We start from the raw sequence: 25523 nt of genomic DNA, 5'->3' as shown, positions 1-25523 counted from the left end.
CTCAAACAACCTCTACCTTGACTGAAGCTCCTCGCTCGCTGATGGTTTGCAGGTTTAAAACTGCAGTCTGAGCTGAGATGTTTTTGATGCACGTGGTGAGAAAGGACTGCAGTGTCAACATGCTCTTTATCTTTCTGGGGAGTTTGCAACACTTTTGACAAAGCACTTTGTTCAGAGTTGATTTGGTGAAATTGCTTCCCTGCTGTAAACAATAGTCTTTTGCACAACACCAAAGGCTGTTCCCAATTACTGGCTGCAAACATCAAAGGTCGGTTATTGCAAGCAATGTTCTTACAGCTCTTAAAATGGTGACTGCACCTTGTTTGCATTGTACGTTTTGTTGCAAGGATGGCACAGTTGGCATATTGATGCAAATGAGAAAATGGCAAAGCTGCAAATCCTCAGCGCAAACCGCCTCACCGCATTGTGCAAAGAATCAAAAGCACTCAACCTCATAGATCCCATTAGGCCTGTATCCTTCTACACCTTGCCTACTTAAGTGTCTGTCTAAATGCGCCTCAAACGCAGAAAGTGCATCTGATTTTAGTGAGGTAGACCGGCCGGTCAAGTGCTGTTGCAACAACAGCCTCACACACTGTGTCAGCAAGACCAAGGAGTTGTTTGTGGACTGGAAGGAGAGTTCGGGAGAACACACACCAGACCTCATTGAGGGATCAGTGGTGGGAAGCACGAGAAGCTTTAAGTTCTGGGATGTCAACACCTCAAGAGGATCAATCCTGATCCCAATACTTTGATGCAATCATAAAGAAGGCACACCAGAAGCTCTACTTCGTTAGATAATGATACAGTTACAAGAAGGCCCAACAGTGGCTATATTTCATTAGAAGTTTGAGGAGATTTGGAATGTCACCAAAGACTCCAGCAAATTTCCGCAGATGTGCGGTGGAGACCATTCTGACTGGGTGCATCTCCACCTGGTGTGGAGGCTCCAAAGCCGAGGATCACAAGAGACTGCAGATGGTTGTAAACTCAGCCAGATCCATCACAGGGACAACCCTCCCCAACAGCGAGGACATCTGCAAGAGACGGGACCTCAAGCAGGTGACATCCATCACTAAGGTCCCTCACCACCCGGGTCATGCCCTCTCCTCATGACTACCATCAGGGAGGAGGTACAGGAGCCTGAAGACCCACACTCAGTGTTTTAAGAACTGCTGCTTCCCCTCCACCATCAGATTTCTGAACAGTCCATGAACCCATACAGTACAGGACAGGACAACTGATAAGGGCATAAACAGACATTTGATAGTCAGAACCTTTTACCCAAAAACAAGAGGCTGTGGGTTTAAGGTGAGAGGGGTCCCTGAGGGGTAAGTTTTCCACCCAGAGTGTGTCAGAATGAGAGTCAGGTTTATTATCACTGATATACAGTATGCTGTGACATTTGTTGTTTTGCGGCAGCAGTGGTACGGCTCAGAAACAGGCCTTACTGCTGCCCCTTTTTGTCCATCTCCACCAATCCCAATTGCCCCCATTAGGCCTGCATCTGGTTGTGTGCTCTACGAGTCTATGACTCAGACCTGCTGAGGATGAGGGAACATATCTAAGCCAGGACAGTGTGCTAGTCCTCGGGTATGAAGGATTTGAGGCAAAGTGTCACTGTGATCCTACTGAATAGGGGAGCAAGCTCGAGAGACTGAATGCCTGATCCTGCTTGTAAATTCCCCACATTAATTCAATCAGCTCCCTCAAAACAATCCTTGACTTTTCCTGTCATACAACTGTTAGTGGCAAGAGCAGAAAAATAGGGGGGGGGGGGTCAGGTATAATCCTTCATATCCAAGGACTAGCACACTGTCCTGACTTGGATATGTTCCCTCATCCTCAGTGGGTCTGAGTTATAGACTCATAGAGCACACAACCAGGCCCTTTGGCCCTTTAATCTATGCCAAACTGGTAATCTGCCTAATCCCACCTACCTGCACCTGTGACATGGCCCTCCATACCCCTGTCCGTGCCTATCCAAACTTCTCTTAAATGTTGCAATTGAACCCACGTCTACCACATTTGCTGGCAGCTCATTCCACACCCACACCACCCTCTGAGTGAAGAAGTTCCCCTTCAGATTCCTTTTAAGTATTTCACCTTTCACCGTAAACCTATGTCCTTTAGTTCTAGTCCCACCCAACCTAAAGAGAAAAAGCCTGCATACATTGACCCTGTCTCTAGGTCTTGTACAGTAATTTTATATAGCTGTATAAGATCTCGTCTCTTTCTCCTGTGCTCCTTGGAATAAAGTCCTAACGAAGTCCACCTTTCCTGCTATATCAAGTCCTCAAGTCCTAGTAACATCCTTGTAAAATTCCTCTGGACTCTTTCAATTTTATTGATACATTTCCTGTAGGCAGATGTCCAGAACTGAACGCAATACTCCAAATCTGGCTTCATCAATATATCCTGTGCAACTTCAACATAACATCCCAATACTGCCTTACCTCCCTTCCCCACTGAACACCATACTGGGATATATTTCCATGGAGTCTTCAAAAACTAACACCATTGTTACCTTAAAGTGGAATCGCAGTTGGACAAGGTGGTGAAGAAGGCTTCTGACACGCTGACCTTCTTCAGATGGGGTACCAAATAAAGAAGCTGGCTGGTTATGTTGCAATTGTATAAGATGTTTGTGAGGCTGCACTTGGAGTACTGTGGGCAGTTTTGGTCATCCTGTTATAGGAAAAATATTAAACTGGAAAGATTTCAGAAAAGATTGTGGTCAGGACTCAAGAGAGTGAGTTATATGAAAAAGTCAGAAAGGCTGGGCCTTTTAGTTCTTGGTGCATAAGACACTGAATGTGATCTCAAAGAGGTGTATAAGATCATAAGGGGCATAGATAGGGTGTCCAATCTTTCAAACAAAAAAAAATGGGAATTCTCCCCTGTGTCCTGAGGTCAATATTTACTTATTAAGAGGCCATTATCAGTTTAGCTATTTCAGGAGCTTGTTATGTGCACAGTAACTGTTGTGTTTCCCAGTTCTTCTGCAGGGGTTAGTATTTTATTTACATTGTATGTTAATAATTTGGATGACAGAATTTAGGTTTTTGTTGCAAAGTTTGCAGCTGATACAAAGAGAGGTGGAGGGCAGGTAGTTTTGAGGAAGCAGGGAGGCTGCAGAAGGACTTAGATAGTTTAAGAGAATGGGCAAAGAAGTGGTTTCCTTAAAGGTTAACTTGCAGGTTGAGTCGGTGAGGAAGGCAAATGCAATGTTAGCATTCATTTCGAGAGGACTAGAATATAAAAGCAAGGATGTAATGTTGAGGCTTTACAAGGCACTGGTGAGGCCTCACTTGGAGTATTGAGAGCAGTTTTCATCCCCTTATCTAAGAAAGGATATGCTGACACTGGAGAGGGTTCAAAGCAGGTTCATGAGAATGATTCCAGGAATGAAAGGGTTAACATATGAGGACTGATTAATGGCTCTGGGCCTGTACTCACTGGAATGAGAAGAATGAGGGAAGATCTCATTGAAACATATCGAACATTGAAACACCTAAATAGAGTGGATGTTGAGAGGATGTTTCCTATAGTGGGTGAGTCTAGGACCAGAGGGCACAGCCTCAGAATAGAAGGACATCCATTTAGAACAGAGATGAGGAGGAATTTCTTTACCCAGAGAGTGGTGAATTTATGGAATTTGTTGCCACAAGTGGCCAGGATACTGGGTATATTTAAGGCAGAGGTTGATAGATTCTTCATTAATCAGGACATGAAGGGATACAGGGAGAAAGCAGGAGGTTGGGGTTGAGAGGGAAAATGGATCAGCCATGATGAAATGGTGGAGCAGACTCGATGGGCTGAATGGCCTAATTCTGCTCCTATGTCTTGTGGTCTTATGTCTTCTTGTAACAGTAACTGTGAGAGCACTGTAGGACTATGAATGGAATGGCATTGGGAAGGGTATTGGAACAAAGGAACCTCGGAGTACAAGTGCATAGTTCATTGAAAGTACTTCACAGGTAGATGGGGTGGTGAAAAAGTGTGGGCATTAAGCGTAGGAGTTGTGACAATACATTTGGTACATTTAAGGGACTCTTAGATAGGCACATGGATGTAAGCAAAATGAAGAGTTATGGGCTGCGTGGAAGGAAAAGGTTAAATTGATCGTAGAGTAGTTTAAATGTTCGGATCAATATTGTGAGCAGAAGGGCCTGTACTATGCACTAACACTCTATATTCCGTGATATTGACGCAGCTCTCCACGTGAGGCCACGCTTAGAGTACTGAGAGGAGTTTTGCTTCTACAGTTCAGGAAATTTGTGGCTAAACTGGAAAGAGTCCAGAAAAGACTTACAAGGATGTTGTCAGGACTAGAGGGTCTGAGGGGCAGAGGGTGGTGAGTCTATGGCAGGAGCTGCCAGAGGAAGTGGTTGAGGCAGGTACAATAGTGTCACATGAGAAACACTTGGAGAGGTACACGGAGGGATGGGGATTGGAGGGATATGGGCTGAATACAGGGACTAGCTGAGTGGGCATGGGCTGGTTAGGCCAAAAGGCCTGTATCCATGCTGCAATACTCTGTGACCCTAATAGGCCTTAGGACAAAGTTTACTTCTACTTTTCCGAAGGTGATTTATTCAATGAATACAATGTTACAGTATTTTGTGATGCACACTATTCACCATTTCAAACTTTAACACTCATCATGATCCAGAACGCACTCAAGTCCCTGAGGTGCCCAATGGTCTTAGAAATCCCCCACCGTAGCCATGGACACCGTGTACTCCTTCTCCAGGAACAAATGAGCACAGACATAACCCCGGAAGAGGGGCAGGCTGTTGATTTGGGCAGAAGCTTCGCCTGGACAAATGGCCTTGGGACAAAGTGCTGGAGAAACACGAGCTTTTTTTTCCCTTTTTGCTTTCCTTAGGTGACGGCGGAAGGATGAAGTGCGGGGTCCTGACTCCATTTCTTACTGGGTTGCTGGCTGTTTGGGCAAGCCACGGGTTGTACTGTCAAGCACAGGCGACATCTGGCCACAAGCAGAGGGAGATGCTGGAAGTGGAATTTAACGCCAGTCAGCGCAGTCCACCAAGCAAGGAAGGGACCGTGCTCCACAGCGCCGTGACAGAGCAGCAGTACTACCTGATGCAGCTCTTCAGGGTCTATGGGGAAAACGGGAGACTGTCATTTGAGGGCCTTCGCAAGCTGCTCACCAACCTGGGCCTGGGCGAGGTGCAGGTGGTGGAGATCCAGCATGAAGACCTTGGCCACGACCATGTCTCGCACCTGGATGTGCTGGAGCTGCAGGAGAACAAGCACGTGCACAGCCACACCGCTCTGGAGCATCTCCCCATGCCGGCCAGTGGGAGCCAGGGCCACAGGCTGACGGGCCATCGCCCAGACATCTCTGCCAGAGCCTCAGCCATGACCTCCACATCAGGGTAAGTAAAACAAGCCTTTTGATATGCAGCATTATAGGAATAGTGTCTCCTCCACTGCCATCAGCTCTCTGAACAGTCCACGGACACTACCTATTCCTCTTTCGCACTGTTTATAGATTTACTCTTGGAACAGAATAACTTCTATCACTCTGCTGCCACAAAACAACAATTTTTCATGATAATAAACCTGATTCTGACACTTTCTCTGTAACTGTAACACTTTATTCTGCATTCTGTTATTGTTTTACCTTGTTCTACCTCAATGCACTGTGTAATGATCTGATCTGTGTGGACAGTATGGAAGACAAGCTTTTCACTGTATCTCAGTACATGTGATTGTCATAATTTTTCAAAAGCAAGGGCCTATTGGTGGGTGCAATGATATTATTGGCTTGCTGCTGCCAAGTTCACTGCTTCCAAGTGAATAAGTTCAAAGAGGTTTTCCTTTCCAATTTGCTGGTGGAATCTCACTCGAGAAGGAGATGGAGTTTTTATAAAGCTGAATTTATGTTGTAGCTTTATAAATCTCTGGGCAGGCCGCATCCAGAATATTGCATTCCGTTCTGGTCGCCCCATTGCAGGAAGAATGTGGAGGCTTTAGAGAGGGTGCAGAGGAGGTTTACCAGGATGCTGCCTGGATTGGACAACATGTGCTATGGACAAACTTGGGTTCTTTTCTCTGAAGTGGCGGAGACTGAGGTGGGACCTGAGAGAAATTTATAAAATTATTTTGAGGCACAGACAGAGTAGGCAGCTGGTATCTTTCTCCCCCAGGGTGGAAACATCTAATATCAGAGGGCATTCATTTAAGGTGAGAGGGGAAAGTTTAAAGGAGATATGCAGGGCCAGTTTTTTTAAACAGAGGGTGGTGAGTGCCAGGGGTGGTGGTGGAGGGAGATGCGATGGAGGCGTTTAAGAGACTGTTAAAATGTGCAGAGAAGGGAGGAATATGGTCAATGTGTGGGGATGAGGGATTAATTTAATTAGATGTCATAGTTTAGCACAACATGATGGGCCAAAGGGCCTGTTCCTGTGCCACTCAGTTCTATGTTCTGTGTTCCACCCATTGTTCAGATCCAACTTACAAAGTGCCAAAGTGGAACATGGATTTGATGTGGCAGCACTCTCGTCTATAAAAGGAGTTTAAAACCACCTCTGGAGGCAAGACTCCTTCTTGGGGGTCCCAGAGAACAGTAGTGCGGGAGCTCTGTGGCACTGGAGGGAGCGTGCAATGCCAACAGACCCATCGTTCTTGTGTCATCTTAAACTGAGGCTCCATCTTGTCTTCTTGGTTGTTATAAGGAATCCAGTGGCACGCTGCTGAAGAGGAGGTGGTTGTGGGTGGGGGGGGGCAGTGCGGTTATCCTTAGCGGCCTAGAGCAAACATTTATCTGTCAGTCAACAACCCTTCCATCCGGTTAGGACCGAGACCCTTCATTAGGACTGGACAGAGTAGAAGGGGGAAGGGGCAGAGCAAGAGCTGGGAGGTGATAGGTGGATCCAAGTGAGAAGGACAGGTGATAGGGAGATGAGAGAGTGGTGCTGTGTATTTAATATTTCAGTAATATTTCAGTAATCTTGTAAGTATATTGTTTGATTAAGCATTCTTTGTTGTTTATATTATTCATTATGGTTATATGTAAACTGCATGTGTCATGGCACTACCACATGATGCGTGTGTGCCTCACATAAAGCAAAACATGAAGTAGACACATTTCTCTCCTGGCTCTTTGTTTTCATTTCAATTAATTTAATATTTTGGAGTTACAAACCATAACAGTGGTGACGGGGTATTTTTAAAATGAACCTGAGATGACTACATACCTGTGGAAACCGCAGACAGAGAGGCAGTTGAGTTACAGTCAGGAATGAAAAGTGAGCGTAAACAAAATTCCAATGTCCAAACAGAAATCAGCCTGGCCAAACAAATTGTGTTACTGTTGTGGCAGGGTCTCACATACACCAGACCAATGCAGATTTAAAGGTGAAACTTGCAGAAAATGCAACAAAGTAGAACACATACAAAGAGCATGACTGGCAGCCAGAAATAAATAAACTGCACAGGGCAGAGAGATAGATAAAAAAATCAAGTTACACTTTAAAAAATGACTAATCTGCATGCTGTTGATAAAAAAAATTCTGATAATGATGACAGTGACACAGGACCATGTAGCCTTGAGATTTACGAAGTGAAAACTAACAATAGACAAGCAATATGGTTTATGCCAGAAGTGAACGGCAAATTAATTAAAATGGAATTGAACACCAGCTTAGCTATTTTAGTCATTCCACAAAATAAGTTTGAATGGCATTTCTAAGATACTGAACTGAAGCCTGCAAATATCCAACTAAATACTTATACTGGAGAAAATATAACTCCTGTGGGAATGACATTCGTAATAGTGAACTACAACAACCAATGAGCCACATTGAGTTTGTATGTGGTAAAAACAGGAGGGTCTGCATTGCGGGGCTGTGATTGGTTGAAACAACTACAACTTGATTGGAGATCCATCCACCATTTGCATGTCACACCCACTGCAATAAAGTCAACTGAAAGCAAATTAAGAAAGGTACTGGATGATGCCAGAACTGTCTCCAAGCTGTATACAGTGAACTGCTGCCAAACAGGGGACAAACAGGAGTTGGTGCCAACCTCTGTGTCTCTGGTTGGAAAGCATATTGGGCCAAGGAAAGACCATGCTGCTCAGAGGGATTGTGAAAGTGATGAAAGCCCTGGTCTGACTGCAACAGTTATTGTAGGTAACATATCTGAGAAAGCTTCTAGCATGTTAGTCAGGCAGTTACTTGTGAAATGTGGCTTGGTTCAAGGAGCTTCAGGAAATTTGCAAGCGTTCGGCTTTTGTGAGTATTAAAAAACATGCATTAAGCTTATTGCATGAACTTCAAGTAAGAGACAAAAAGCTGTTGTAAAAGCGGATGCAAAGACCAACGCCCAGCTGGGTGAATGGAAGGGCAAAAAACAAAGGAGTCAATGGAGATAAGAAAATAGAGGATTCATCAGATGATGTGGATGCGGAAACCAAGAGGAGAGATCAAATCGTAAAGCGAGTAATAATAAGAGAACACTCCGGTGAACAAGATCAAGATGCACAAACTAGAAAGAAGAAAAAGGAAAAGAAAGAGGAGGATGATGTAAGTGCTGTGGAAATGGAAGAGGATAAACAAGACCTAATTTAGCAAATTCAGAGATACTCACAAGAAACACAGAAGGAAAAGGAAGGCGAGAAAAAGAAAGACAAGGAGTTGGAAAAAAAGAGAAGCAAGGATTGGAGTAGATCCAGAGAGAAAAGCTGGGAAAGCAGAAGAAAGGTGTCCAGGTGACCACTTCCTGCAGTCCCAAAGCCAACTCCTACAACCACCATGCAGCAGATCCTGGGATTGTTTTCACAGCCACAAGTCTCACCTGCCAAGCAGAGTCATCTCCCACAAGAGTAAGAAATCCTCCACAGTGATTAAATCTTTATGTCTGAATGGAACAATTTAACATTTACTATGCTGTGGATGTCTGTATAGTAGTTGTTTTATATAGTATACAGTGTGTGTATATCATTGAGTTGGAGTTTATAGCTAAGCAGGGAGGAGTGTTAATATTTCAGTAATATTTGAGTAATGTGAATATATTGCTTGATTAAGCATTCTTTGTTGTTAATAACTCATTATGGTTATATGTAACAATACATAAATTGCATATGTCATGATGCTACCCATGTGAAAAGTGTGCGTCTCACTTAAAGTAAAAGATGAAGTAGACACGTTTCTGTCCTGGCTCCTTGTTTTCATTTCAATTAATTTAATGTTTTGGGGTTACAAGAGGGAGAGTGGGAATGATACAAGAAGCTGGGAGGTGAAAGGTGGATCCTAATGAGAGGAGTGGTTGGTAGGCAGATCAGGGAGGGAAGGTTGTGAGAAGCAGGGAGATGATGGGTAAATCCAGATGAGAGGGGCAATAGGCTGCTCAGACAGTGGGAGAATGGGAATGAAGTCAGAAGTTGTGAGCTGACAGGTGGAAGTGACAAAGGGTTGAAGAAGATGGAATCTGATAGAGGACAGTGGACTGTGTAATTCAGAGGAGGGAAGTAGGGATGGGAAACAATGGGAGGAGTGTGGGAGTGATGGTCAAATGGAGCAGGTTGGGGAAGGGGAAAGACCTGGGGTGATAGGGGCAAGTTTTCCCACCTCTTTATATCGGCTATCTCCCCCTCTTTCTTTCTAGTCCAGATGAAGGATCTCAACCCAAAACGTCAACTGTCCATTTCTCTTCATACATGCTGCCTAACCCACTGAGTTTCTCCAGCATCTTTTGCATTGCTCCAGATTCTATCATCTGCAGTCTCTGGTGTCTCCACGATTTGGTTATGATTGCATTTCTGCTTGTTGGTGCTTGCTATGCCCAAAGCAGTGCCTGCACTTGCTACCATCTGCTCACACCTGCAGTCTACCTTGTGACAATAATAAACCAATTCCAATACCATATCATTACAACAGTGACTGTACTTCTCAAAAGGTACTGCACTGACTTTAAAGTCCTAAATGCTTCCTTTAGGCGCAATTGGGCTAAATTACTGGTGTTGTTGGAGAGGATTTAAACTAATTTGACTTGGGCAAAGGAGCATTTGATGGCTCTGGGCCTGTAATCACTGGATTTTAGAAGATTGAGGGGGGATCATTGAAACCTATCTGATATTGAAAGGTCTGGAGAGTGGATGTGCAGACAATGTTTCCTATAATGGAGGAGTCCAGGACCACAAGGCACAGCCTCAGAATAGGAGGAAATCCATTTAGATCAGAGACGGGTAGGAATTTCTTTTGCCAGAGGCTGGTGAATCTGTGGAATTTATTGCTACAGACAGCTGTGGAGACCAAGTTATTAAAGTAGAGGTTGATAGGTTCTTGATTAGTAAAGGTGTCAAAGGTTATGGGGAGAAGGCAGGAGAATAGGGCTGAGAGGGATAATAGATCAGCCGTTGATAGAATGGCGGAGCAGTTTTGATGGGCCAAATGGCCTAATTCTGCTCCTATATCTTATGGTCTAATGGAATGGGACATGGAGTAGATATAATCCATGGTGGGTGGGAGGTACAATCAAAGAAAGAAGGAAAGCCAAGTCAGTCTATAGGCAGAGCATATATGGGCATATCTGAGCAATGAAATAGATCAGTTAATGCAAGGAATGTGACTCGGCCATTTGAAGTGAGCATGCTGATTAGCACATGGGAGTATGATATTGTTGCTACCACAGAGATATGGTTGAAAGAAGGGTAGCAATGTTTCAGGGTACACGAAAGTGGGGGATACGAAGGAGGAGATGGCATTGCAAATACATTTTGGGCATATTCCCTCCCACCATCAGTAGTGTCTACAGGAGGTGCTGCCTCAGGAAGGCAACGTCCATCATCAGAGATCCCCACCATCCGAGCCATCCCATCTTCTCACAGCTCCCATCGGGCAGGAGGTACAGAAACCTGAAGTCCCACACTACCAGGTTCAGGAACAGCTACTTCCCTTCAATCATTCAGAATCAACCAGCACAACCCAACCTCAGTACAGCAACATTACAACCACTCTGATCATATTGCACTAAAATAGGATTTCATGCTTTTTTCATTTTAATCATGTTCTTTCTTGTAAAAATTGCATATAATTTATGCTTAGTTTCTTCTTGTGAATGTTGTGTGCCTGTGCATACATGTACTTTGCATGTAATATTAGACTTTGAATATCGATCAGGAAGTATGTTGCTGCAGGAATGGGATAATGGTCTTCAAATGAGGCTGTATGGGCACAGCTTAGAAACAAAGCAAGGGCAATGTATTTGCTGGGGATGTACTACAAGTCTAATGATAACTGGAGATGGAGGAGCAGAAGTGTACTTAAATTGCAGAGTGGTATGGTTATAATGTTTTGGAATTGAACCTTCCCCAACTGGGGTCACATTAGTGTCAAAGTCACTCAACGTCAGCAAAACCAAAGAGCTGATTATCAACTACAGGAGGAAGAAGCCAGAGGTCCATGAGCCAGTCCTCGTTAGGGGATCGGAGGTTGGAGAGGGTCGGTAACTTCAAATTCCATGGTGCTATTATTTCAGAGGATCTGGCCTGAGACCAGTACATAAGTGTTATCAGAAAGAAAGCACAGCAGTATCTCTGCTTTCTCAGAAGCTTGCATAGATTTGATGTGTTTCCAAGAACCCTGACAAACCTCTACAGTTACGCAGTATTATGGAAACATCAATGCCAGGAATGGAGGAGTCTACAGAAAGTGGAGGATACAGTACAACATGGGTAAAGCTCTCCTCACTATTGAGCACATTAAGGAGCGCTGCCACAAGAAAGCAGCATCCATCATCAAGGACCCCGCCATCCAGGCCATGCTTTCTTCTCGCTACTACCATCGAGCAGGAGAAGGTACAGGAGCCTTAGGTCCCACACCACCAGGTTCAGGAACAGTTACTACCCCTCAACCATCAGGCTCCTGAACCAGCGTGGATAACTGCACCTGCACAACTCTGACCTGACTCCACAGCCTACGGACTGACTTTCAAAGACTCTACAACTCATGTTCTCAATATTATTAATTTAATTATTTGCACAATTTGTCATCTTTTGCATGTTGGTTGTTCATATTTGTGTATAGTTTTTTTTTATAAATTCTATTGTATTTCTTTATTTTCCTATGAATGCCTGTAAGAAAATGAATCTCAAGGTAGTATTTGGTAATATAAGTATTTTGATAACAAACTACTTTGACTTTGGCTTGAAGGGTGGGACTTTTAAAGCAAACAACGAGCCAAGCAACGACTCAACAGGCCAAGCAGCATCCATGGAGGGAAAAGGGCAGTTCCACAGAAATCGATGCTGGGACCTTCCTCGTTTGTTATGTACAGTACATTGATCTTCTGAGGAGGCTGAAGGGTGCTGGACTATACACATCAATACTCATGACCTTCTCCAGATGTGCAGTAGAGAGCAGCCTAATATGCTGCATCACTGCATGGTACAGAAACTGCACTGTGGTGGGCAGGAAGGCTCTACAACGGGTAGTCAAAACTGCCCAACGCACCACCGGCACCAGCCTACCCGCCATCAAGGACATGTATACAGAAAGGTGCCGGAGGAAGGTCAGCAATATAATGAAGGATCCACCCACCCTGCTCACGGACTGTCAGTCCCACTCCCATCCGGGAGGAGGGTGCATCACATCCACACTGGGACCACCAGACTCAAAAATTGTTATCTCCCCCAAGCTGTCAGGCTGATCAACACCTTCACCCAGTAACCCCACCACCACTACACACACATCAGCTAGCATTGCTTTATGTACATGTATAGAACAGTTGCTTGTACATTGTATTTTTAGGATTGCTTCTATATTTATAGTTAATGTGTTTTGTTTTTTATTGTGCGATTTCTGCTTATTGTGTTTTCTTTCTACTGCCGACAGGAAATTAGAGGCTGTGTTGATAGTGAGCAGGTTAGCCTGAGGTTACTAGACAATATTGATGAGTTGGTAAAATGGGAAGATGGACTTTAGAACTTAGAACAGCACAGTACAGCACATGAATTTGCCCTTTGGCACACAATGTTGTGCCAAATTAATTAAACCAATGACTACTAATTGATCTAATCCCTCACCCCCACACATTGATCATCTCCCTCCCTTTTCTGCTTATTCATGTATTTAGCTAGGAGTCCCTTAAATACTCCCATGCTATCTGCCTTCACCACCATCCCTGGCTGTGCATTCCAAGCACCCACCACTCTCTGTGTAAAAAAAAACGGCCCCACGTCTCCTTTGAACTTTCTCCCTTACCCCTCTCATCTCCTTTGAACATTCCCCTTCTCACCTTAAATACGTACCTTCTAGTACTTCACATTTCAACCCTGGTCAATAGATAAAGGCCGTCTACTCTATACCTCGCATATGCCTACTCTCAGCCTCTGCCACTCTAGAGGAAACATTCCCAGTTTGTCCAACCTCTCCTTATAACTCACGCTCTCTAATCCAGGCAGCATCCTGGTGAACCTCTTCTGCACCCTCTCCAAAGACCGTACACCCTTCCTGTAATGAGGCAACCAGATTTGAATTTGATACTCTAAATGTGGCCTGAACAGTTTTATAAAGTTGCAACATAACTTCCTGGCTCCCGAACTTAGTGCCTCAACTAATGAAGGCAAGTATGCCACACGCCTTCTTTTGCACCCTACCAACCTGTTCAGCCACTTTTATAGAGCCATGAACCTGGACTCCAAGATCCCTCTGTTCATCAACGCTGTTTAGGATCTGTTGTTAAGTGTGTGTTTTACCTTTACATTTGACCTCCCGAAGTTAAACACCTCACACTCAACTAGATTAAACTCAACTTTTCCACTCACACTTGCAACTAATCTATATCTTGCTGTATCATTTGGCAATCTTCACTATCCACAATGCCACCAATTTTTGTGTCGTCTGAAAATTTATTCTCCCACCCTACTATTAATCTAATCCTGATAAATTTATAGTTTATGGGATCCAAGTTCCTAGCTCCTTGAAGTGGCTACACAGGTCAACAGGGTGGTTAAAAAGGCTTATGGAATGCTTGCTTTTATTAGTCGAGGCATTGAGCTCAAAAGTCAGGAGATAATGTTGTAACTTTATAAAACTCTTGCCTAGAATGGATTGTTTCAGTTATGAGGAAAGACTGGATAAGCTTGGTTTGTGTTCCTTGGAGCAGAAGAAGCTGACGGGGAACCTGATGGACGAACACAAAATTTTGAGAGACGTTGTTAGTATAGGTAATATTTTCCCCATAACATAGGTGTCTAAAACCAGAGAGCACGCTTAAGGTGAGGTTGGATGACATTAAATTTGTTGTTTTTGCAGCAGCAATACAGTGCAAAGACAATTGCTATAGATTACAAAATAAATAAATAGTGCAAGAGAAAAAGGAATAATGAGGTAGTGTTCACGGACTGTTCAGAAATTGAATGGTGGAGGGGAAGAAGCTGTTCCTAAATCATAGAGTGTGGGTCTTCAGGCTCCTGTCCCTCCTCCACGATGGTAGTAATACAAACAGGGCATGTGAGGACGGTGAGGGTACCTAGCCATAGATGCTGCTTCTTGAGGTCCTGCCTCTTGCTGATGTCCTCGATTTTGGGGAGGTTTGTGCCTGTGATGGAGCTGGCTGAGACTACAACCATCTGCAGTCTCTTGCGATTGGAGCCTACATCTGTAGAAATTTGCAAGAGTCTTTGGTAACGGACCAAATCTCCTCAAACTCGTTCTGAAGTAGAACCGTTGGTGTGCATTCGTGATTGCATCGATCTGTTAGGCCCACATTTGGATTTCCTCCCATATCCAAAAGGCGTGCGGGTCGGTGCGTATTTGGTTTCTGTAAAATGCAGATTAGTGGTAGAATTTGTGATGGGTTGCTGGGAGCGTGCGGAGAATAAAAAGGGATTAGTGTGAGATTAGTCTCAGATTCAGATTAGTTTATTGGCCTACACACCAGGGTGCAATGAAATTCCCTGATCACATGCAGCTCCCAGAGTGAATGACATGAACAGTAGTAATGAAAAAAACCCATAAATACTGCACCAAGTACAAATGGTGCAAAGATTATAGTGCAGTCAGAAGTTGTGCAAGAAGAGTTGCTGAAGTGACAATAATTCTCCAAGGGGCACACGGGCATGAACATAACCCCAGAGGAAGGGCAGCCAGTGGGCTTGAGCAGAACCCTTGACTGCCACTGGCAGTTGTGCATATCCCACTGGCAGGGAGTGGGGTGGTGATCTTATAGTAGCAACCACAGCTGGAGACTTGACTGCTGTTTCTTCCGCAGGAGCAGGGGAAATCCTTAGCAGCTGTAACAGCAGCTTTACTACCCCAGTTTTAAGTCAGCTCAGAGATTTGATGGAACCTGTGATGCCCAGGAATGTAAGAAGCTGCAGAGAGTCGTGGACTCAGCCCAATACATCACAGACACATCCCTCCCTCCCCACCATCGGTAGTGTCTACAGGAGGTGCTACCTCAGGAAGGCAACGTCCATCATCAGAGATCCGCACCATCCGGGCCATCCCATCTTCTCACAGCTCCCATCGGGCAGGAGGTACAGAAGCCTGAAGTCCCACATCACCAGGTTCAGGAACAGCTACTTCCCTTCAAACATTTGGTTTATGAACCAACCAGCACAACCCTGATCACCACCTCAGTACAGCAACACTGTGACCACTTTGTATTACAATGGACTCTTGTGTCAAACATCTCCTTCTAGGTTGGGAGACCAGCATGTCCACATTATTCCTAATTACACCATCCGGGCCATCCCATCTTCTCACAGCTCCCATCGGGCAGGAGGTACAGAAGCCTGAAGTCCCACATCACCAGGTTCAGAAACAGCTACTTCCCTTCAAACATTTGGTTTATGAACCAACCAGCACAACCCTGATCACCACCTCAGTACAGCAACACTGTGACCACTTTGTATTACAATGGACTCTTGTGTCAAACATCTCCTTCTAGGTTGGGAGACCAGCATGTCCACATTATTCCTAATTACACCATCCGGGCCATCCCATCTTCTCACAGCTCCCATCGGGCAGGAGGTACAGAAGCCTGAAGTCCCACATCACCAGGTTCAGAAACAGCTACTTCCCTTCAAACATTTGGTTTATGAACCAACCAGCACAACCCTGATCACCACCTCAGTACAGCAACACTGTGACCACTTTGTATTACAATGGACTCTTGTGTCAAACATCTCCTTCTAGGTTGGGAGACCAGCATGTCCACATTATTCCTAATTACACCATCCGGGCCATCCCATCTTCTCACAGCTCCCATCGGGCAGGAGGTACAGAAGCCTGAAGTCCCACACCACCAGGTTCAGGAACAGCAACTTCCCTTCAGTCATTCGGAACCAACCAGCACAACCCTGATCACCACCTCAGCACTGCAACACTGTGACCACTTTGTATTACAATGGACTTTTTGTTCAAATTGTGTTTCTTTCTTGGACTCTGCCCAGTATATCATGGGCCAATCCCTTCCTCCCCACCATCGGTGCTGCCTCAGGAAGGCAATGTCCACAATCAAAGATCCCCACCACACGGGCCACTACTTTTTCCGCAGTTCCTCAATGCGTTCGCTCTCCAACTTCTGGAACAGGGGGCTGGCCTGCAGGAGTTTTGATAATCCAGGTATAAGACAGAAACCGACAAACCTTGGGCTCTTTTCTACACAGGGGTGTTCGACAGAGAGGGTGGATGTATCTGCCCCACAGTGTCTCCCAAACCCCCCCTCCCCACCCCCTTTCTCCTGCCAGTGGATCTGGCCCATGATGAACACATTCCCAACACCCTGGCATCAACAGAGACATCGGCTCCATCTCCATTAACTTGGTTTTCATGATCCCAACACCCACTACACCCCTCTCCGTGTCTGTGACCCCCTCCCTCCCTCCCCTACACCCCTCTCTGTCTCTGTGACCCCCCTCCCTGTCTGTGACCTCCCCTCCCCATCTTCTTCCCCTCCACTGTCAGATTTCTGAACGGTCCATGAACTCTACCTGGATATTTTGCAGAACACACACACAATGCTGGAGGAACTCAGCAGGTCAGGCAGCATGTATGGAGGGCAATAAACAATTGATGTTTCGGGCCAAGACCCTTCATCAAGACTGGAATGGAAGGGGGCAGAAGCTACAAGAAGATGGGGGGAGGGGAAGGAATACAAGCTGGCAGATGATAGTTGAGTGAAGGGAAGGTAGAAGGGTGGTGGGTGGGGGAATGAAGTGAAAAACTGGGAGGTGATAGGTGGAAAAGGTAAAGGATTGAAGAAGAAAGAATCTAATAGAGGATAGGGCACCATTTTGCTCTCTTTTTGCACAGTTTGTGTTTTATATATTTCTTGTTGTGACCTTTGTATTTTTTTAACGTATTACAATGTACTACAGCCACAAAACAACACATTTCATGAAAGGTGCCAGTGATAACCAGCCTGATTCTGACTCTGAGGGGTGTTACGTACCGTGCCAATCTTGTGCCCAGTGGGCAGGTAGCAGACGAAGCGATCGATCAGCACGTTGCAGTCATGAGGAGCCTGCAGTTGCTCCTGGATGGTTCTGCTGACGGAGGGCATGTAGGACTGGATCATCACCGACAAGAGGCAGGCCAGGTTCACTGCCACGCCTGTTACCGTTCCAGCCCGCTTCCTGTAAGAGAAATCGGTTGGTAGAGCTGTGGATGTCGTCTGCATGGACCTTAACAAAGGCATTCAACAGGGTAGGCTGATCCAGAAAGTCAAGATACACAGGATTCACGGAGTCTCCATGGAAACCGTGGCCAAGGAAGTCACCAGCCTCAGGAATCTAAAGGAATTCAGCATGTCCCTATTGATGCTCACCAATTTTGATGGCTGCACCATGCAATCAAAGGTGGTGACTAATTGCCATAGAGGAGGGAGATTGAAAACCTGGCTGTCTGGTACCACAACAACAACCTCTCAATGCCAGCAAGACCAAAGAGCTGATTATTGACTCTGGGAGAAGAAGCTGGAGGTCCATGAAACCGATCTCACCTGGGGATCAGAGCTGGATTAACTTTAAATTCCTCGGCATTATCAAATCAGAGGATGTGTTCTGGGACCAGCACATAAAGTGTCATCACTTTCTTAGGAATATGCATAGATTTTCATATCACCAAAAGTTTTGACAAACTTCGATAGGTGCACAGTGGAGAGTATCCTGACTGCAAGCAGCACGGCCTAATATGGAAACACCAATGCCCAGGAACAGAAAATGATGGATACAGCCCAGTCCATCACAGGAATAAAGGGATCCTTTCTTGGTGATTAGTGGCATTTTGCAGGGGTTGGTGTTGGGACCGTTTCTTTTCATGTCAATCATTTGGACAATGGAATTGATGGCTTTATGGTCAGGTTTGCAGACGATGCAAAGATAGGTGGAGGGACATGTAGTGTTGAGGAAGCAAGGAACCTGCAGAAGGACTTAGACAGATTGGGAGAATGGGCAAAGAAGTGTCACATGCAAAACAAGGTAGGGAAGTGTGTGATCATGCACTTTGGTAGGAGAAATAAAAGGGTTGACTATTTTCTCAGTGGAGAATATTCAAAAATCTGAGGGCAAAGAGTCCTCATCCAGGATTTCCTAAAGGTTAATTTGCAAGTTCAGTCGGAGGTGAGGAAGGCAATTGCAACGTTAGCATTCATTTCAAGAGGACTAGAATATAAAAGCAAGGATGTAATGTTGAGGCTTTATAAGGCTTTGGTCAGACTGTACTTGGAGTATTGTGAACAGTTTTGGGCCAATTATCTAAGAAAGGATATGCTGGCATTGGAGGGGGTCCAGAGGAGGTTCACCAGAATGATCCCAGGAATGAAAGGGTTAATGTATGAACAGCGTTTGATGGCTCTGGGCCTGTTCTTGCTGGAGTTCAGAAGAATTAAGGGGGAATCTGACCGAAACCTTCTGAATACTGAAAGGCCTTGATAGAAAGCATGTTGAGAGGTCGTTTCCTATAGTGGCGGAGTCTAGGATTAGAGGGCACAGCCTCAGACCAGAAGAATGACCCTTCAGAACAGAGATGAGGAGGGTGGTGAAACTGTGGAATTCAAAAGTCAAAGTTCAATGTAAATTTATTATCAAAATACATATATGTCACTGTTTACAACCCTGAGATGCATTTTCTTACAGATATTCTCAATAACTCTATGGAATAATAACCAAAATAGAATCAATGAAAGACTGCTCAACTTGGGCATTTAACAAGAGTCCAGAAGACAAAAAAAACTGTGCAAATACAAAAAGAAATAAATAATAATAATAAATAATCAGCAATAACTATTCAGAACATGACACGACGGGTCCTTGAAAGTGAATCCGTCGGTTGTGGGAACAGTTCGGTGTTGGAGTGGGTGAAGTTATCCCCTTTGGTTCAAGAGTCTGATGGTTGAGGGGTAATAACTGTTGCTGAACCTGGTGGTGAGAGTCCTGAGGCTCCTGTACCTCTTCCTGATGGCAGCAGCAAGAAGACAACATGTCCTGGGTGGTGGGAGTCCTTGACAATGGAAGCTGCTTTCCTGTGACAGCGTTTCATGCTGATGTGCTCAATGGAGGGAAGGGCTTTACCCATGACGGACTGGGCTGTATCCGCTACTTTTTATAGGATTTCCTGTTCGAGGGCATTGGTGTTTCCATACCAGGCCGTGATGCAGCCAGTCAGTATACTTTCCACTACACATCTATAGAAGTTTGTCAAAGTGTTAAGATGTCATGCTGAATCTTCACAAACTCCTAAGGAAGTATAAGTGCCTAAAGGTTTCACAGAATCCTGGTTAACCCCTTCTGCACCAGATGCAGCGATTCAGATCGAGGGGTTTACTATACACCGTCAGGATAGGTCTATAGAGTTTCTCAAAAGCAGAGGTGGAGGAGTATGCCTCATGATCAACTCTTCTTGGTGCACAAATATATCAGTGCTGTCCCAATTCTGCTCACCAGACCTGGAATATCTAGCAGTTAAGTGTCGTCCTTTTTACCTACCACGGGGGTTCTCTGGGGCCATTCTGGTAGCAGATTACATTCCATCTCAGGCTAATGGCAAGCAGGCTTTAGATGATCTGAGCAATGGGATCAACATGCATGAAACAGCGCATCCTAACGCCTTCACCATCGTCTTGGGGGATTTCAACCAGGCCAGACTGAAAAAATCACTAAGCAATTACCATTAACAGATAACCTGCAATACCAGAGGAAACAACACACTGGACCATTGCTACACCACCATCAAGAATGCCTACTGTGCTATTCCACACCCTCACTTGGGGAAGTCTGATCACCTGGCTGTACTTCTACTCCCTGAGTATATCAGAGACTGAAGACTGCAGCACCAGCAGTGAGGACCAGGAAGGTTTGGACAAGGGAAACACAGAAGCGCCTACAGGACTGCTTTGATTCGGTGGACTGGCCTGTATTTAGGGATTCATCTTTGAACCTGGATGAGTAGGCTGCAGTTGTTACTGACTTCATTAAAACCTGTGTGGATGAGTGTGTGCCTACAAAGACTTACTGTACATTCCCAAACCAAAAGCCGTGGATGAACCAGGAGGTACATCATCTGCTGAAGGCTAGATCTGTGGTATTCAACTCTGGCGACCCAGGCCTGTACCAGAAAACCAGGTATGATTTGCAAAGGGCTATTTCAAGAGCAAAGAGACCATTTCGAATGAGGTTGGAGACAACATCAGATGTACGACAACTCTGGCAGGGTTTGCAAGACATAACTTCCTACAAAGCGAAACCCAACAGCATGAATGGCAGCGATGCTTCACTACTGTAACCATGTGCCAACCAACTAGCGGGAGTATTCAAGGACATTTTCAACCTCTCACTGCTATGAGTGGAAGTTCCCAATTGCTACAAAAAGGCAACAATTATACCAGCGCCTAAGAAGAATAATGGGAGCTGCCTTAATGACATATTGCCTGGTAGCACTCACAATGATGAAACGCTTTGAGAGGCTGGTCACGACTAGACTGAACTCCTGCCTCAGCAAGGACCTGGACCCACTGCAATTTGCCTATCGCTACAATAGGCCAACGGCAGATGCAATCCCAATGGCTCTCCACGTTGCTTTAGACCACCTGGACAACGCAAACATCTACGTCAGGATGGCTGTTTATCAACTATAGCTCAGCATTTAATACCATCATTGCCACAATCCTGATTGAGGTGTTGCAGAACCTGGGCCTCTGTACCTCCCTCTGTAATTGGATCCTTGACTTCCTAACTGGAAGACCACAATCGGTGTGGATTGTTGATAACATCCCCTCCTCGCTGACGATCAACACTGGTGCACCTCAGGGTTGTGTGCTTAGCCCACTGCTCTACTCTCTATATACACATGACTGTGTGGCTAGGCATAGCTCAAATACCATCTATAAATTTGCTGACGAGACAACCATTGTTGGTAGAATCTCAGGTGGTGATGAGAGGGTGTACAGGAGTGAGATATGCCAACTAGTGGAATGGTGCCGCAGCAACAACCTGGCACTCAACGTCAGCAAGTCCAAAGAGCTGATTGTGGACTTTAGAAAGGGTAGGACTACTTTATTAGAGGTTTGTGAAGATTTAGCATGACATCTAAAATGAACCAATCCTCATAGAGGGATCAGAAGTGGAGAGAGTGAGCAGTTTCAAGTTCCTGGGTGTCAAGATCTCTGAGGATCTAACCTGGTCCCAACATATCAATGTAGTTATAAAGAAGGCAAGACAGCGGCTATACTTTATTAGGAATTTGAAGAGATTTGGCTTGTCAACAAATACACTCAAAAACTTCTATAGTTGTACCGTGGAGAGCATTCTGACAGGCTGCTTCACTGTCTGGTATGGAGGGGCTACTGCACAGGACTGAAAGAAGCTGCAGAGGGTTGTGAATCTAGTCAGCTGCATCTTGGGTACTAGCCTACAAAGTACCCAGGACATCTTTAGGGAGCGGTGTCTCAGAAAAGCAGCGTCCATTATTAAGGACTTCCAGGACCCAGGACATGCCCTTTTCTCACTGTTACCATCAGGTATGAGATACAGAAGCCTGAAGGCACACACTCAGCGATTCAGGAACAGCTTCTTCCCTTCTGCTATCCAATTCCTAAATGGAGGCAGGTTCGATGTTGTCATTTAAAGTTAAATCGGATAGATATATGGACAGGAAAGGAATGGTTGGTTATGGGCTGAGTGCAGGTCGGTGGGACTAGGTGAGAGTAAGAGTACTGCACGGACTAGAAGGGCCAAGATGGCCTGTTTCCCTGTTGTAATTGTTAAATGGTTATGGTTATAAGACATTGAACCCATGAATACTACCTCACTTCTTTTAATATACAGTATTTCTGTTCTTTGCACTTCTAAAAATCTATTCAATATATATATACTGTAATTGATTTATTATTTTTTAAAACTTTGTTTCTTCTATATTATGTATTGCATTGAACTGCTGCTGCTAAGTTAACAAATTTCACGACACATGCCGGTGATAATAAACCTGATTCTGATTGTCAGTCTTTGTCTGTTTATGTGTGCTTTTTAATAAAATTCTATTGTATTTCTTTATTTTCCTGTCAATACCTGTAAGAAAATGAATCTCAATGTCACAGCCACTACCTTCCCAGGAAGCGAAAGGAATTCGGAATGTTCACCAACTTCGATCGCGACACCGTCGAAGGCATCCTATTCGGATGCACCACGACTTGGTGCCACAACTGCTCTGCCTGTGTCCGCAAGAAACTGCAGAGAGTTGTGGACACAGCTCAGCACATCACAGAAACCAGCCTCAGTAAAGCAGCCAATATATTCAAAAACCCACCGAACCCAGGCACTCTCTCTTCATCCCCCCCTCCCATTGGGTAAGAAAAATGCACTTTAGGTGAGGGGGGAGAAGTTCAAGGGAAGTGTGCAGGACAAGTTTCTTTTAGCCAGAGTGGTGGGTGACAGGAATACACTTCCAGGCTGGTTGTGGAAGCAGATATGATAGAGACTTTTAGTAAGACACATAAAATATGCATGCCCTCTAGTATGTGACATCTTCACAATGGGAGAAAGATATCGGCTGTCTTCTCTATCTACGCCTCTCATAATCTTATAGACCTCGATCAGATCTCCCCTCAGCCTCCACCTCTCCAGAGAAAACAACCCAAGTTGGTCCATCCTCTCCTAGCTCATGGCCTCTAATCAAGGCAATATCCCGGTGAACCTCTTCTGTCCCCTCTCCAAAGCCCCCACACCATTTCTGCAATGTAGTGACTGGAATATACCAACGGAGAGTCGCGGATGCCCAACAGGGGATGTAAAGGGACAAGCTGGAGGAGGGACGAAGAGGCTGGTATGTTGGGGTGAATACAGGAGACCGCTTAGTGCCACCTGGTGGCCATATGTTCCAAATGCAGTAACAACTGACTTAACATTGGAAAAAGGTTAAGGAGATTCGTTGGCTTGTCACCAAACACTAACAAACTTCTACAGATGTACTGTTGGAAGTGTCCTGACTGTTTGTATCACAGTCTGATGAGGCAATTTGAACGCACAGGAATGTAAGAAGCTGCAGAGAGTTGTGGACTCTGCCCTATAAACACATCACGGACACATCCCTCCCTCTCCACTATGGGTAGTGTCTACAGGAGGTGCTGCCTCAGGAAGGTAACGTCCATCATCAGAGATCCCCTCCATCTGGGCCATCCCATCTTCTCACAGCTCCCATCGGGCAGGAGGTGCAGAAGCCTGAAGTCCCACATCACCAGGTTCAGGAACAGCTACTTCCTTTCAATCATTCAGTTCCTGAACCAACGAGCACAACCCTGATCACTTCCTCAGCACAGCAATACTGTGATCATTTTGATCACTTTGCACTAAAGTGGACTTTGATTTGACTCTAATTGTGTTCTTTCTTGTAAAAAATTGTGACAGTTTATGTTGAATTTATGTTTTTCATGAGTACTGCTTAACTGACACTCTGTGCCTGTGATGCTGCTGCAGGTAAGATTTTCATTGCACCTGTACACACATGGACCTGTGCACATTACAATAAAGTCAACCAAACAAGCCTCTTCAAATTCGCTGGACAGAATGCATATGGCTGACTTGGCTTTGTTTTCCCTGTGACCTCTACGCTGCAGGTCAGCGGAAAGAAGGCAGAACAAGAGCCCGCTTCCTGCTCCAGGTAGACACAATGCGCTGCGAAGACTGTGGGAAGGCAGCCACAGAGGGGAGAGACTGCCGCGGCGCAGAGGGAAAGTATCACGGAGCCTGACAGAGGTGACAGGGTCCCCCTCCTCATCTGTCAAGGACAGCATCTTCAACCACTCAAAGTACAACCACCTACATGGAAACGTGAGTCTCAAGATGCTCAATATTCAATGTTTAACATCTGAATCCCTGCAGGTATTGTCAATGTCACAGAGAGTAACAGAGCAATACAGTACAGATACAGGCCCTTCGGTCCAACCAGTCCATACTGACCATACAGCTGGTCCCAATTTCCTGCATTGGGCTCATATCCCTCCATCTACCATTCTAAGTGCTTCTCAGATGATACTATTGTACCTCCTTTAGCCACTTCCTTTGGCAGCTTGTTCCATATACTCACCACCCTCTGAGTGGGAAAAAAATTTCCCCTTAGGTTCCCTTTAAATCTTTTGCCTCTCACCCTAAACCTATTCCCTTTGATTTTGGTCTCCAGTACCTTATTCATAATTTTAACCATTCTCCAAGGTTGCCCCCTCATTCTCCTATGTTCCAAGGAAACTATGTTATCTAGCTGGCCAACCTGTCCCTATAACTCAGATCCTCTAGTCCTGGCAACATCCTCATCGATCTTCTCTGCACTTTTTCCAGTTTAACCATGTTGTTCGTATAACAGGGTGACCAAAACTGTACGTTACTGTCCAACCGGATGTTTCTAATAGTGAGAGAGTCTAGGAAGAGAGGGCAGAGCCTCAGAATGAAGAGATGTCCCTTTAGAACTGTGAGGAGGAAGAATTTATTCAGCCAGAGGGTGGTGAACCCATGGAATTCTTTGGCATGGAGGGCTGTGGATAGCAAGTTATTTAAGGCAGAGCTTAATAAGTTTTTGATTCCCCCCGCCTCTTGCTCTCTTGTAATCTTTGTAAGATGCTAAAACCCTCTATGACCTGTGAGTTCCTGTCTCTTGGTTATCCCCATTTTTTTGTCACAGAACACAGAGATGCACAGATTAGATATTTCGACCTGGGGATAAAGATTCCAGTTATCTTCTCTAGCTATGCCTCTCGTAATCTTATAAACCTCTATCAGATCTCCCCAGAGAAAATGATCCAGTTTGTCCAACCTCTCCTTTATTTCAGGCAGTATCCTGGTGAACCTCTTCTGCTGCTCCTCCAAAGCCTCCAAACACTTTCTATGATTCCTATAATGTCCCTGTGTCTTCAGTTGTTTAGGCTCTGCATTCTGGAATTCCCTCCCTGACCCTCCTACCTCACTGACCCTTTATTGACCAAGAGTTTGGTCACTTGCCCCACAATCTCTGTAAGAAGCCCAACTTCAGTTGTTCTCTTAACAAACTTGTTAAGCA

The 25523-nt window shown here is 45.0% G+C and overlaps 1 protein-coding gene across 1 annotated transcript in view; it reads left to right on the top strand.

Annotated features, from left to right (window-relative positions):
* slc39a5 (solute carrier family 39 member 5) overlaps positions 1 to 25523 on the top strand; it is a 52344-nt gene that overhangs the window by 5116 nt on the left and 21705 nt on the right. The window contains exons 2-3 of the mRNA XM_063037663.1: positions 4892 to 5405; positions 24091 to 24304. Coding sequence (XP_062893733.1) covers positions 4906 to 5405; positions 24091 to 24304 — 714 coding nt within the window. The 5' untranslated portion in view covers positions 4892 to 4905. The remainder of the gene's footprint in view (positions 1 to 4891; positions 5406 to 24090; positions 24305 to 25523) is intronic.

Source organism: Mobula hypostoma, chromosome X1 (genome assembly GCF_963921235.1).
Source record: "Mobula hypostoma chromosome X1, sMobHyp1.1, whole genome shotgun sequence".
In the NCBI taxonomy this organism is placed as follows: domain Eukaryota; kingdom Metazoa; phylum Chordata; class Chondrichthyes; order Myliobatiformes; family Myliobatidae; genus Mobula; species Mobula hypostoma.
Note: the sequence above shows the minus strand (reverse complement) of the source record. Positions and strands in the feature narration are given on the sequence as shown.